Below are 15,792 nucleotides of genomic sequence, written 5' to 3'. Positions count from 1 at the left end.
GTTTTAACTTTATAATACTACTAGAGGCTCAGTGCATGAAATTCGTGCATGGGGGGGTGTCCCTCAGCCCAGCCTGCACCTTCTCCAATCTAGGACCCCTTGAAGAATGTCCAACTGCCCATTTAGGCCAGATCCCACCGACATCCCTCTCACAATCCAGGACTGCTGGCTCCTAACTGCTCCCCTGCCGGCCTGGTTGCCCCTAACTGCCCTTCCCTGCCAGCCTGTTTGCCACTAACTGCCCTCCCCTGCCAGCCTGGTCACCCCCAACTGCCATCCCCTGCAGGCCTGGTTCCTTCCAACTGCCCTCACCTGCAGGCCTGGTCACCTCCACTGACCTTCCCTGAAGGCCTGGTTCCCCCCAGCTGCCCTCCCCTGCAGGCCTAATCACCCGCAACTGTCCTCCCTTTCAGGCCTGGTCCCTCCCAACTGCCCTCCCCTGCCGGCCATCTTGTGGCGGCCTTCTTGTGTCCACATGGGAGCAGCCATCTTTGAACACATGGGGCGGCCATATTGTGTCTTGGAGTGATGGTCAATTTACATATTACCTCTTTATTAGATAGAATATTATATATACTATTTTGACATGTAATTTTTTGAGTAACGTAATTACCACACATATCTTTCTTCTAATTAATTTCCTTTCAATGTGCATGAATCCATACACCAGGCCACTAGTATAGTCAATTATATTGCAATGATGTAAGGTGCCAGGTGGGTACTGGAAATATCAAGGGAAATCTTTGTAAAGTACATGATTGTCTAACCACTATGTATACACCTGAAACTAATAGAAAATAACACTGAATGTAAACTGTAGTTTAAAAATATTTTTTTTAAGTTTATGATCTCACTATAAAATTTTGTGTGTTTTAAACATCTTTAGCCCTCTTGCTTTCCCATAATGTGAACAGAAGAGATTTCCTGCCACCCCCTCAACATTATGTCTATCTTTCAAAAAGTTACATTTTGTAAAACCAACAAACTGGCCTTTAAAAAAATGCTTTACAGGTGGCCCTCTTAGCGCAGTAGGAAGCGCATCAGTCTCATAAAAAAATGCTTTAAAAAAGAAAAATAAATAAAAACAAAAAAGAAGAAAAAAAAACAAAAACAACATGCTTTTTTCCTAATTTTAAATTTTTCCATAATCTTCTTATATTTTAGAGAACAAAGTAGGCTCAGTGTAAATTTTCACTTATCTTCTTGACCCTTAGAGAAAGTATTCTCCTTTAGGTAGAATACTTTGGTTTCTTGTACCTTTAATAACACACATAAGTGAGTCCTTTTTCCCAAGTATTTATAATTTGTTTTACTCCAACAAAGTTCAATCAGAAAGGTAAAGTCCCCAAATTTAGACTAATACAGCTGTTCTTATTTGTCCACTTTCAGAAATTTTATCACAGTCTTCTGGGAACCAACTTCCAAAATTAAGGTCATCTCCTAAGATCATTTTAGGGTTCAAATGTTAGAAAGCAAACAAATTCCCGTCTCTCACTCTGCTGATCAAACTTGGTCCTGGCATCTCCCCTGATTACGGTTATTGGATACATCAAGTACACTTGACTACTTCCCAAGATCTTACTTTTAAAGGAACAAAATGTTTATGATTTGTTTAGATTGGACAAACAAGGTCAAAATAGATGTTTCATTATTCAAAAGATGATTCAAGTGGGGCAAGGCTGGAAGTGGGCCCAAGGTCGGGGATATATTGGGGGGAAACCATGCATACCTTTAAATGAGGACAGGATAAAATAAAAAGTTAAACTTTGGTACTATAAGACTGTAAGAACAAATATATTAGCCAACTTTAGGGAGTCACTATATTTCACTCAAAGGATATGCATGTCAAGACTATCAGAATTCTAAACTAGAATATCAGGGTAACCATGTCCCTAAACCAAGTTTTCCTAAGAGTCACTATTCCAATAATTAAGCTCTCACTTTCATTCTACAGCATATCTTAGAAATAACTGCACATCCAAAAAGATGCCACACATTGTTTCAAAGCTCTCTTTCTGAGAGCCCTAAACTCTCTTTAGTACTTACTAGTGGATTTCTTCTTTCTCCAGGTAGCAAAACTTATTTGGCCTCTTCCATTAACACTTTTCTCTGTGAAACAGAAGGTTGGATAGGAGGCTAGGGCTAGTTTGTGGAGAGGGTTGCTTGAAATATAGAGTTGGAACTTGATTATAGGCATTTGCTAACTCTTTTTTCCCCAAGCTCTTTATTTTTTTATTATTTTTTTATTAAATCTTAGTGGGGTGACATTAGTCAACATGAACATATAGGTTTCATGTGTGGATTACTAAGTTACAAAATCTGTATATAGGACCATGTGCCCACCACCCAAAGTCAAATCTTCTCCTGTCACTTCATATTAGGACCCTTCTCTCCCCCCACCCCCCTCCCTCTGGCAACCACCACACTGCTGTTTGTGTTCATAAGTTTCAGTTTTATATTCCACACTAGAGGCCTGGTGCATGAATTCGTGTACATGTGGGGTCCCTCCACCTGGCCTGTGATCAGGGCTGATCAGGGCCAGCCGGCCAGGGGGAGGGACCACAGGAGGTTGGCCAGCCACGGGAGGTTGGCTGTGGGAGTGCAGTGACCACCCCGGGGCAGTTCCTATGTTGAGCATTTGCTCTCTGGTGGCCAGTACGCATCATAGCTACTGGCCGGTTGTCCGGTCATCCAGTCGTAATGGTCGCTTAGGCTTTTACATATACATATATGAGTGAAACCATATCTTTCTTAGCTTTTTCTGTCTGACTTACTTCACTTAGCATAATGTTCTCAAGGTCCACCCATGTTGTGGTAAATGACATTATTTCATCCTTTCTTATGGCTGAGTAGTATTCCATTGTGTATATGTACTACATCTTCTTTATCCACTCCTCTATCACAGGGCACTTTGGCTGTTTCCAAGTCTTGGTCACTGGGAATAATGCTGCAGTTAACATAGGGGTGCATACATATTTGCATATAAATGATTTAGAGTGGCATTTGTTAACTCTTGAGCAACAAAAAGACAGGGTAAAAACCAAATAAAATATCTGAACAACTCCTGAATTAAATAATTGAAATCAAATTGTGCTAAAACTGTTGTCAGAGACAAGAGTCCTCAAGGAAACTGAAAAGGGAAAGGAGGAAAGTAGGTAAAGTATTAAGTGCTTGCTAGGTGCAAAACTCAAAATTACTAAAGGAAGCATAGAAGACACATCAGGATCCCAAACTTGAGGAAACATTACACTGTTACCCAGACAATGCCACATTTGCTCATGTGCATGTAGTGATTGTGCCAAATTGTAATTGCACAGCTACCATGGAAATTGTTAACTAGTATATTAGCCTGGTAATATTAAACTTTTCATAGGGTCCTCTTTCTCTTTCCACACTAGGGAGAAATAAAAGTTTTGTCTAAACACAAAATTGTGAAAATGTCAAAAGTTAATTTTCCCCATATATAAAATGAGTGGAATCACATAATTTCATGACTAGAAAGAATTTTTTTCATTCAACATTCAGTTAGTATATCTGTATTGATTACAGAGACCTAGGACAAGTTAAACAAAATATATATATTACTGACTGAATAACAAAATATTAAAGCCAACTTTATTTCCCACCTGTAACTTATACTTCACCCAGACTGCTAGCTATTGGTTATCTATGTTAATTCAGAGAGGGAAAAGAAATTGAAGATCTTAACAATGATTATTGAAGGACAGAGTAGACTCAAACAGCAATATTGTAGCAGTAGATTCAGGTCCCTAGTTTTATAACTTATCTGTTTTATATTTTTGCATTTCCTTTATTTTCCTCTTGATTTCCTTTTTTTCAGTAGAGTTCCTTTGGAAAGTTCCAACCTATTTATACTTGCAAAGAATAAACTGGAGGAAGATGTTTATTTTGTTGTCACTTAAACCACAGATAAATGAAAAGTGCCAAGTCTCTGGGGTCCTTGCAAACAAGGATGAAACACAAATCTATACTAATAATAGAGGAATATGCAAATTGTAGAGGTCGCCATCACAGTAACGACTGAACAGCAAGCTGCATGGGGTGACAAAGCCTTCAGGGGGGTTAGTGAGGGACAACCAAATGACTGAACAGCAGGCTGTGTGGGGTGACCAGGCTGGTGGAGGGAGGGGGAGTTTGGGGGAACCAGGCCAGCAGGGGGGGGCAGTAAGGGGTGACCAGGCCAGCAGGGGGAATAGCTGGGGACGACCAGGCCAGCAGGGGGGTTAGGGAGGGATGACCAGACAACTGAACAGCAGGCTGTGTGAGGAGACCAGGCTGGCAAGGGGGGGAGATGGGGGTGACCAGGCCAGCGGGGGGTAGGGGGGAAGTTAGGTGCAACCAGGACAGCAGATGGGGCAGTTGGGAGCAACCAGGCTGGCAGGGGGGCAGTTGGGGGCAACCAGGCCAGCAGGGGGGCAGTTGGGAGAGACCAGGCCAGCAGAAGGGGCAGTAAGGGGCAACCAGTCCAGCGAGGGGGGGCAGTTAGGGGCTACCAGGCCTGCAGGGGGGGCAGTTGGGGGTAACCAGGCCAGCAGGTGGGTTAGTGAGGGATGACCAAACGATTGAACAGCAGGCTGTGTAGGGTGACCAGGCTCGTAGGGGGGGAGAGTTGGGGGAAACCAAGCCAGTAGGGTGGGCAGTAAGGGGTGACCAGGCTGGTGGGGGGCAGTTAGGGGTGATCAGACCGGCAGGCAGGTGAGCAGTTAAGAGCCAGTGGTCCCAGATTGTGAGAGGGATGTCCGACTGCCAGTTTAGGCCCAATCCCCAGGATCAGGCTAAACCAGCAGTCGGACATCCCCCAAGGAGTCCCCAATTTGAGAGGGTGCAGGCTGGGCTGAGGGGACCCGCCCTGATGCACGAAGTTTGTGCACCAGGCCTCTAGTTTAAAGTAAAAGTGAAGACTATACTTTCAGGGATCATTTCTATAGTTCGTTAAAGTAAAAGTGTTCGAGTTGCTGTGTTCCAAGAAAACCCTTATTTGCTCATTTCTTAAGTTTTGCTATACTGTTAGATTTTATGATATTTTAATTGAAGAGAAGAGACATACACTCATTAAAAGTTAACTATACAAATTATAAAACAGTTTCTCTCCAAAGGTATATAATATGTGCCAAATTAATGATATAAACAATAACTGCTATTATGAGTTTTTAGGGAGAACAGTCCAAAGTCCAAGCCATCTTTCCTTTAGGGAAAATTGTCCCTTGGGCATCCCAGACAAATATACTTGATTTTTTTTGTTCTAACTCTTATTCCTAAAAAACTAGATCCTTGGATATGAACTCCTAAATTATGTCCCCTTTGAACTTTATAACAAACTGTTTAGAAGAGAAAATATGGTAAGTACCATGGCTTCATAGCAAAACGAGTATTTATAATACTCTGTTCATCTTTAGAAACAGAAGTTACGTGTACACAGAAGCAAACATCAATAATCAGCCCTGGTTTCTATTCCAAGTTTTGTCCCTGGGGATATAAAAATGAATGGAGAGAAAAGAATGAGGCATGGAATTCAATAACACGTCCTAAATCTGTCAGAGTTTTGATGTCCCATCACACACCCTGGAACTGTGTTTAAGGCTGCTCAGCTCCCATGACCCTTCTGGACTGCTTCTAATGTCTTTAACTTCCCTTTCAGTGTTATGATTTCAGTTTAGGCTTCATCTGATACTATATCATAAGAGGCACTGATCACAACCAGGAACATTTTTGAAGAATACTGCAGTGCTGCAAAGAGGTATGGTTCCATTTTCTAAATGACTCTTGTTTCTTTAACTTGCAAAGTATCTTCATAAAGTAATTTCCTTCATCATTTGCACTAAAATTAAGTTCATTTATGTTTATTGCTTATTTATATTAATCAACTAATAACCATTTGTTTTGTGCTATGATAACTCTTTCATACTGCATTGTAATCTCTCTACACTCTGAGCCATCACTCTTTTCCCCCACAATACTATGAGCTTCTTGAAGGCAGAAATGGAATATTAGGCATCTCAGTATCCACATAACATGGGTCTCATTAATGGGGAATCACAGTAATTCTATAAATATGAATTAAACGTTGTTGAAGGCAAGCAAAGCCTTCCTGTATAATGAGTGGCTTGGACTAAATGATCCCTACCCCTTTAGGATTTATTATTAGTTTGAGAATTTTACAGTCTTTTTTTTTAGTGGCCTACTTTAAGTCAGTTGACTTGATTAATTAAAAATAAACAATTGAACCTAAATATAGAAATTACTAGGAAAGCTTATTTTGGTCTGTAAGGGCTGGAAAGTTTCTTAAAGGAAATAAAGATCATCTGTTTCTTTGTCTGTTTCTATTAATTTCTTTATCAGATTTACTTGGCATATTTTATTCAAAGATATGGGAGTTTCAAATGTATTTATACTATTTAACAGACAAATAATTACTCTGTATCAAGATATGGGTGTTTTTTAATCTTACAGTTAGCTTTATGATTTAGTGCCTTCCTTAATAATTTAGGAAGCAACTTTACTTAACAGAGCCACTTTAGACTCTGAGGCTGGAAAGATTTTTAATTACTAGAATGAAAATGTAACACTAAGTGAATCTGGATGATAAATAATTCTTTCAAATGACAAACTTGTTCCATCATTAATTTACTCATTCACTCAACATTTACTGAGCACTTATGGGCAAGGTACATATGTGTTAGCCCTATGTGTGGTGCCTTCTTATATATCATCCAGAAAGTCTGTGAGGAAAGATAACACATGCATGCAAATCATTGATCTGCAAGATAGATTTAAAGTACCCCAGCATGGAAAAATATAGAAATTACTTTGGATAGAGGTTGAGAAAAGGTTTGGTTAAGATGTAATTTGTGGTGAAGGATGAGTAGTTTTTGCACATGGATGGAGGAAAGAGCATTTCAAGAAGAAGAAATTCATGAAAAAAGATAGGCAGGTAGGAAAACATGTGAAAAATATTCCTGGTATATAGCTAAATAGTTTTTCTATTGAATTTTAGGATCTGCAAAGGGGAGAAATAAGAAAGAAGCTAGGTCCTTTATGCCTCCAAAATGTTCTCCACTTTTCCGTCTTAAACCCTTTGAAGCAAAAGAGGTTCCCACAACACATGCCGGCCTAGCGTGTGTTTTGTTGCCATAGACGCTGCTCTTGAAGGAGTGGTCAAAGCCTGAAATTTAAGGCGGTCTCCCTGAGGTGCTTCCAGGGTGCTCCTACCGAGAGCCCAGCCCGGGAGGCCCTCCCACGCCCCGCTACCCCAGAATGCTCACCCCCTCACTGGGAGCCCCCCCCCCCCTCCCGCATCCTCACCTTTCCTGAAAAAGCAATGGCTGGGCAGAAGGTGGATAAACTGCCATTTTTAGGCGCCATTATGAAAGGGCTAGCAACTGTGGAGCTGTGTCTACTTAACATTATCGTAGGAGCTCCGGCTCCTGGCGCTTTTATCTCCTGTCAGCGTAACCGTGGTTTATAAAAAGGAACAAATGGACAGGATGCCCTTGGCCACCTCCCAGCGACCTGGAGGACCGCTCCCAGGAAGTGCAATGGCTGGTAAAGGCGCCAGACCCGCAAGCGGGAGTGGCTGTGTGTGTGCTGCGGGAGGCGGCTGTTCAGTGTTAGCGCAGTGTCTTGCCAGTGTGGGGATCAATGTACTGTTCCAGTTCAGCTGGATGAAATGTTAAATAAACTCAGAATGAAAGAAAAAAAAAAGAAAAGAAAAAGAAAGAAGCTAGGAAGGTTTCATTGCAACCAGACTATAGGAAGCTTTAATCTGGCCAAGGAATCTGGATTTTATTCGGAAGGTTCTCAGGAGCCATTGAAGGTTTTAGAGCAAGAACATAACATAATTGGAAGCTATCATGTATGAAAAAATTATTCCAGAAAGAGTTTGTGGCAGGGTATAGTGAGGGTCCATAGTGGAAGGACAGATGGTAATTACCTAATACCCTTCAAGTGTACTTCTTAAAACAAAAGCTATATAAAAAATTTTCAACAGCACCATCTAGTGATTCACAACATAACACTGCTCTATTTGGGGAAAACTCAATACAAGGCTAACAAACAAACCACTAGATTAGGTTTAGGCAATTTCCCTTTCTTCCACAATTACACCTGAGTTCAGAGGACAAATGGTGAAAGAGACAGGTACTTGGAAAGCAAACTGAGAAATAATGCAGAGGTTAGTAACAGTGAACTAATTTTTCTCTATCATTTTAAGATATACAGCCTCAGATTCATCTTCAATTTTTTTATCATATACCAACAGTTCTTGGTTAAAAAAAATGACATTTTTTAATGAAAGGAAAAAATAGAACTTGGATGGATAGATGACGTATATCTTTGCAGCAGATATAATTGCTAGCAGTAGTGAGCATGGGGAGTTATATCCCACCTACAACCACTATAAGAGCTGTATGTTTCTGTGTCCCTATACAGAGATGAGATCAGTTTCTTCTATTGCTGGCAGTTATTTCATGCTCAAGCAGTCCTCTCACCTTACAAACCCTAACTCCTCTCTTACCATTGAGCAAGAGCTGTGTAAAAGGCCAACAAATTAGACTTCAATCAAAAATTATCTACCATTATTTATTGATGAATTGCTCCCACCTTCTTATAAAGAATAAAGGAAAATAATGTAGAGGAACATTAAAGAAATCACTACCTTATCCCCATTTTTATCTGATTAGTTTGCCCTGATTAACTGCCATGATATAGTTGACCTAAGTTGACCAAGTAACAACTTCTTGTTATGAAAGAAATGAACATGTATTTTTCAACAGTTAAGGCTGTGAGTGTGAGTCTAGGAAGAGAACGAGGATGAACAGGTACAACATATTCAGCCAGAAAGTATATTCCAATGAGCTAGTCTTTCCTCAGAGCCCAAACTTATGGTACAGATTTTAGAAATGCATTTCACCTCAATGTATTTTCCTCATTAAAATAATTAGATGACTTCTAAAATGTCTCTAGCCTTGGTGTTCTGTCGTGGTTCTAAATAGAGTCAACCATATTCTAGAATAAGATTATTCCTCAGGGGAATTAGTTACATTAATAGAAAATCCAATTATTTTCCCTAGGTTGAAGCATCACCCAGCAGATGTTACCTAGGAAACCCTCTTCTTAGAGGAACCACGAATTCTCACCCACATTTTATTCTCCAAGAGAATTCAGTGCTTTTCCAGTAAATATATGATAAATGATAAATAAATTGATAGATAACTAGATAAGTAGATGCATATTTATGATAACACTCTCTTTAGAGCTTTTCTCTAATTGAAGAACCAAACTCACTTTAAAGGAAGATTTACAGAATAGTACTAGAGTAATAAGACAAAATAAAGCGGAGCCGTTTTAGATAGTTCTTGAAGATTAAGAGGAAGTCCATCAGGCAAACACAGGTGGAAAAGGAGGTAAGAAAGAGTGCTTCTCCTAGGTACTAGGTGCAGTTGAATTCCTCCTCATTGTCCTACTATCCTTGCTTCCTGCCATGGTCAAAATGCATACATAGTGACACTATAAAGTGTAAGCTTACTACCTCCTGTTTTTTATGGTCTGATAAAAATTGACAAGATTTTTTATATATATATTGTAGGCAACAAGCAGACATTCCTAGAGAAACATGGATGGAGCTGGAAATCTGACAGTATCTTCTGCCAGTAATATTATTTGCAATGACACTATTGATGACTTCCGCAATCAAGTGTATTCCACCTTGTATTCTATGATCTCCGTTGTGGGCTTCTTTGGCAATGGCTTTGTGCTCTATGTCCTCATAAAAACATATCATGAGAAGTCAGCCTTCCAAATATACATGATTAATTTAGCAGTATCAGATCTATTGTGTGTGTGTACACTGCCTCTCCGTGTGGTCTATTATGTTCACAAAGGCATTTGGTTCTTTGGTGACTTTTTGTGCCGCCTCAGTACCTATGCCTTGTATGTCAATCTCTATTGTAGCATCTTCTTTATGACAGCCATGAGCTTTTTCCGGTGCATTGCAATTGTTTTCCCAGTCCAAAACATTAATTTGGTTACACAGAAAAAAGCCAGATTTGTATGTGTTAGCATTTGGATTTTTGTGATTTTGACCAGTTCTCCATTTTTACTAGCCACGCCTTTAAAAGATGCGAAAAACAATACCAAGTGCTTTGAGCCTCCACAGGATGATCAAGCTAAAAATCATGTTTTGGTCTTGCATTATGTGTCATTGTTTTTTGGATTTATAATTCCTTTTATTATCATAATCGTCTGTTACACAATGATCATTTTGACCTTACTAAAAAATTCAATGAAGAAAAATCTACCAAGTCGTAAAAAGGCTATAGGAATGATTATAATTGTAACAGCTGCCTTTTTGATCTGCTTCATGCCATATCATATTCAACGTACCATCCACCTTCACTTTTTACACAATGAAACTAAGCCTTGTGATTCTGTCCTTAGAATGCAAAAGTCAGTGGTCATAACCCTGTCTCTGGCTGCATCAAATTGTTGTTTCGACCCTCTCCTGTATTTCTTTTCAGGGGGGAACTTTAGGAGAAGGCTGTCTACATTTAGAAAGCATTCTTTGTCCAGCATGACTTACGTACCCAAGAAGAAGGTCTCATTGCCAGAAAAAGGAGATGAAATATGTTAAGAATAGTGTAAACCCATTTCCAATGCAAATCAATGAAAAAGAGTTTCTCAAACAAGTATTTTCTCAAACAATTTACAATAAAAATAACAATTTCCGTTAATAATTTACAAGTATTTAAATGTGTGCCTATAAATCTCTCTCATTTATGCATCCACATTATTAGAGGTCCAAAAAGTATTTTAAGTATTAAAGTTATAGTCCACAACTATTAACTAAATTATGTATTTGATCATTTGCCAAAAGGTGAAAAGTATTTCTGTATTGGCACTCAAAAAATGGGTCCAAGATCAAGGTTTTCTGCCTCAATTAAAAGCTTTACAAAGGATAAGAACTAGCCTTTTAAGATATAAAGTTAACAAATTATTCTCAATCATACTAACATATCTCTTTGCATGTATGCCATCAAATGAGAACTAAAATGACCCATCAGCTAAATAAAATGTACTACCACCTTTTTCCTTTGTAGTATTGACTGGGTAGGCAAAGTAGGACTATTTATTCCATAAAAGAGAATGTGCGAGTGCTAGAACAACCTAGTAGTCAGCCAAAGGCTCCTAAAGGCTCCATGCAATATACAGTCTGGAAACTGAAGAAGATAAACCTGGCCAAAGGCCAGTTTGTGACCAATGTTCTTCGGCTGCTTACTCAGGCCATCAAAAGAGAATGATGGAGTTTTTGTTATTTTTTGAGGTTCTTATAGGGAATTTTCTCCCTACATGACACACAGACCTTCTGGTTTCTTAAAAACCAGACAACTGGCATTCCTATATTTGAACAGAAGTAATTAAAAGTCTATCTAAAGAAAATAAAAGGGTCCCTGACCGGTTTGGCTCAGTGGATAGAGTGTCGGCCTGCGGACTGAGGGGTCCCAGGTTTGATTCTGGTCAAGGGCATGTACCTTGGTTGCGGGCACATCCCCAGTGGGAGGTGTACAGGAGGCAGCTGATCGATGTTTCTCTCTCATCGATGTTTCTAACTCTCTATCGCTCTCCCTTCCTCTCTCTAAAAAATCAATAAAATATATTTTTTAAAAAAATAAGATAAAAGGGGTCTACTTTTCTACATGCTTATTACTGGGAAAATTTAACTAAAATGGGTTTTAAGTAAAAATTTAAGTGTTTATATTACAAATTGTTTTAAGAAATACTTATATTTATGCATATGTGTATGTATAACTGTAAGAGATTTTGCTCTGTTATATACATTTATGGATGGAAGTTAATTATAAGCTTTATTATTGTTTCATACTTTTTACTTTTTTATTGACATGTTGACAAAAATATCAAGAATATGTTTACAGTGGTTTTTATATTACAGTGGAAGCTTTGTTCTTCAAACAGCAAAAACAACTTGATTGTGGCTGAAATATAATATTCATAGACAAGCTTTTTTCATAGTGTAGTCTGTTCCATAATTCTGTGTTTCAAAAGGCACATTACCCCAAATGAAATAAATGATAATGGTGAAGAAAAAGTAAAATTATGAAAGGAGAAGTTCTTTCTAAATGTATATGTTATTTCTATTTCACATCTAATGTCACAAACACATAGGGAATAAAACTCAAAACATAAAAAAGAGAAGATCTAAAAGGCATAGTAGTAGTTGATGTCCATTTTTTATTAAAATTTTAGGGGCAATATTGGTTAATAAGACTATATAAATTTCAAGTGTATAATTCTATGATACATAATCTGTATATTGCATTGTGTGCCCATCACCCAATCTCAAATCATTTTTCATAACCATACATTTGACACCCTTTACCTTTCACTACCTACTCTCCCTCTTTCCCTCTAGAAACCACCATACTTTTGTCTGTGTCTATGATTTTTTTTTTTTGGGTTTTTTTGTTTGTTCATTTGTTGTTTTCCGTTTTAGATCCCACATACGAATGAAATCATATGGTTCTTAACTTGTTCTGGCTGGCTTATTTCACTTAGCATGATAGTCTCATGTCACAAATGCAGTAATTCATCTTTTCTTATGGCTAAGTAGTATGCTGTGAGATTATATATATATATATATATATATATATATATATATATATATATATATATATATATATATACTAGTAGCCCGGTGCATGAAATTCATGCACTGGGGTAGTGGGGAGAAAGGGGCCCCTCAGTCTGGCCTTCACCCTCTCCAATCTGAGACCCCTCAGGGAATGTCCAACCTGTTTGTGCCCACACTTTTAACAGATAACAGCTCCATTGTTGTTTCTTTCTTATGCTTAAAACCATTGGAATTAGTAGGTATTCAAAGTGTGTATACATTTTGGGGGGACATCCTGTATATCTCTAGTCAGCGGTGAAAGAAACCAACAGCAGATTTGGAACCCCCAGACAGGGAATCTCGTTCGCTCCCCACATGTCTCCCCACTTCACTTTCCAACTTCGTGGGCAGCAGGAGAATCATTTTCTCTCATTAATTCGGAAAAGCACGTCCTGTCACCCGCTGCCCGGCAGGACTGCGCTAGGCCCCAAGCAAGTGAGGCTCAGTCAGGGCAGTCTTTGCTCATGGGTGCTGGCACCCAAAGTGCACATTCCTCCTCTACAGTCGCCCCGACTATCCCACTGTTTCACTGAGAGGATGGAATTCCTCTCCACCTCTGGGTTTTTGATCTTGAATGCTGACCGAAGGCACCTCAGCGAGGGCCGCCTGTGCCCACCAGGTGTGTCTATCTGCACCTGCTCCTGCCTTAGCACCTGCAATAACCCCCCAGAGGTGATCTCATAGCTGCACTGGCCTCCGTGGGAACAGGGCATCACCACTCTGCCCTCTCACTGTCATCTCACAGGCACCCACCCTCAGCACCCAGAACACCCAGACACTCTCCAAAGGACGTGAGCACATCAGAGGGGATGTGTGCACATCCTGTGGGGGTGTTAGGCATGCTGGATTGATGGAAATGCAGTGGAGAGGTGGGGGGAACTTGTGCACGCCTTGGTTTGCAACTGTTGCAGGCACGGGAGGGTGACAGTGTGCTGGGGGATGTTCACATGCCAGGGGTGGATGTGCACACCGGAGGCCTCTGGCTTTGCAGATCCGCAAACCCCCGTGGTGCGGCCAGGAGGATGTCAGTCTGGCCCGCCACGGTGGCTGTCCCTGTGATCCTGCACTTTCTGGGACAGGAGGTGAATCTTGGTAGCCACTCCTGGGCGCTGATGGCCTGCAGGCACTACTTCAGCTCAGCCTGCAGGCTGCGTTTGGCGCACTCACAGCTGTCACCACCACCATGTGGGGAGTACAGGCTGCCCTCCGCCAGCCTGCCTCCCCTGTCCAGAGGCTCTCTGCGCTGCTCACCTGCCCAGAGTGACGGGGGCTGGGCGGAAGCCAGGCATCCTGCCCTGCCCAACCCCAGCTGATCCGCCCCTGTGCGAGCTGCCACCCCGCCGGGAAGGGTCACGGATCCAGGTCCTGGGACTGTGGACACCCTCAAGTGCTGCCCCCCGCCCAGCAGGGTCACAGATCCGGGTCCCAGGCCACGGACAGCCTCAAGCACTGCTGCCTGCCTGACAGGGTCACAGATCTGGGTCCCGGACCGCGGACAGCCTTGCCCACTGCCGCCCGGCTTCAGTATGCAAACTAGCCACCATCTTGTTGCTTCAGGGTGGGGGTCCCCACTGGGGTGCCTGGCCAGCCTGGATGAGCGGATGATGGCTGTTTGCAGCTGGTCACACCCCCTTCAGGGTGGGCTTCCCCACTGGGGTGCCTGGCTAGTCTGGGTGAGGGGCTGAGGGCCGTTTTCAGGCTGGCGGGTGAGTGAAGCCCCCAACCTCTCCTTTTTTTCTTTTTTCTTTTTTTATTCTGGGATTTATTTACCTTCTATGGCTGTCACTGGAACTGAGAGCCAGCTTTAGCTCTGAGGCTCGGCTGCAGCTCTGAGACCTCAGCTGCTGAAAGCAGGTACTGGGTTTGTTTGGGCTCTATAATTGAAACACTGTTGCGATCCTGCTAGCTGAAGCCCGGCTGGCTGAAAGCAGGTTTCTGGAGTTTGTTTAGGTTCTATAATTGCAACATAGTTGCTTAGACTTCAGCTCAGAGGCCAGCAGCGGCAAGCGGGGAACCTTGGCTTCCTCCTTCACTGGAGCAAGCAAGCCTCCTGTTCGCTTCAGCTGCCTGGCTGCCGGCCGCCATCTTGGTTGGCAGTTAATTTGCATACCTGCTGATTAGCCAATGGGAAGGGTTTTGGGGTTATGGTCAATTTGCATCTTTCTCTTTTATTAGATCTATATATCCTATCTAATAATGGACAAACAGGGTAATTGACCATACCTTTGCTACTCCTCCCATTGGCTAATTGGTGTGATATGCAAATTAACCACCAACAAAGATGGCGGTCAATTTGCATACGGCACAAAGCAGCAGAGCGAAGACTGAAGGTGGCCCCAGCCAGAGCAGCGAAGGCTTTGAAGGCGGCTCTGGCTGGAGCGAAGGCCTGGGTCCCGGGTGCTGGAGAAAAACCGGTGCCAGCAGCCAGGGGAAGGGAAGGTCTATTGCACAAATATTTTCATGCAACAGGCCTTTTATATATATATCTCACAACTTTATCCAATCATCTATCAAAGGCTACTTTGGTTGTTTCCATGTCTTGGCCACATCACATTCGCTAGCTATTAGGGAAATGCAAATCAAAACTACAATTAGATACTACCTCTCACACTTGTTAGAATGGCTATTATCAACAAGACAAATAATAAAAAGTGTTGGAGAAAAAGGAATCCTCATTCACTGATGGTGGGGATGTAACTTGATACAGCCACTATGGAAAACAGTATGAAGTTCCTCAAAAAAAAAATTTTTTTAATTGAATCTTTATTGTTCAGATTATTACATTTGTTCCTCTTTTTTTCACCCCCATCCTCCCAGCTCCCACCCCACCCTCCGCCCTCACTCCCCACCCACTGTCCTCATCCATAGGTGCACGATTATTGTCCAGTCTCTTTCCGCATCTCCCACACCCCTTTCCCCCCCCTCCCCCCAGAATAGTCAGTCCATTCCCTTTCTATGTCCCTGATTCTATTTTGATCACCAGATTATTTATTCACTTGATTCTTAGATTCACTTGTTGATAGATGCATATTTGTTGTTCATAATTTGTATCTTTACCTTTTTCTTCTTCCTCTTCTTAAAGGATACCT

At 41.3% G+C, this 15,792-nt stretch overlaps 1 protein-coding gene across 1 annotated transcript in view; it reads left to right on the top strand.

Annotated features, from left to right (window-relative positions):
• CYSLTR1 (cysteinyl leukotriene receptor 1) overlaps positions 1-12,133 on the top strand; it is a 46,275-nt gene extending 34,142 nt beyond the window's left edge. Inside the window, exons 2-3 of the mRNA XM_059679122.1 lie at positions 5,660-5,758; positions 9,605-12,133. Coding sequence (XP_059535105.1) covers positions 9,632-10,648 — 1,017 coding nt within the window. The 5' untranslated portion in view covers positions 5,660-5,758; positions 9,605-9,631 and the 3' untranslated portion in view covers positions 10,649-12,133. The remainder of the gene's footprint in view (positions 1-5,659; positions 5,759-9,604) is intronic.
• Positions 12,134-15,792: the final 3,659 nt, after the last annotated feature.

The sequence above is a fragment of the Myotis daubentonii genome, chromosome X (genome assembly GCF_963259705.1).
Source record: "Myotis daubentonii chromosome X, mMyoDau2.1, whole genome shotgun sequence".
In the NCBI taxonomy this organism is placed as follows: Eukaryota; Metazoa; Chordata; class Mammalia; order Chiroptera; family Vespertilionidae; genus Myotis; species Myotis daubentonii.
Note: the sequence above shows the minus strand (reverse complement) of the source record. Positions and strands in the feature narration are given on the sequence as shown.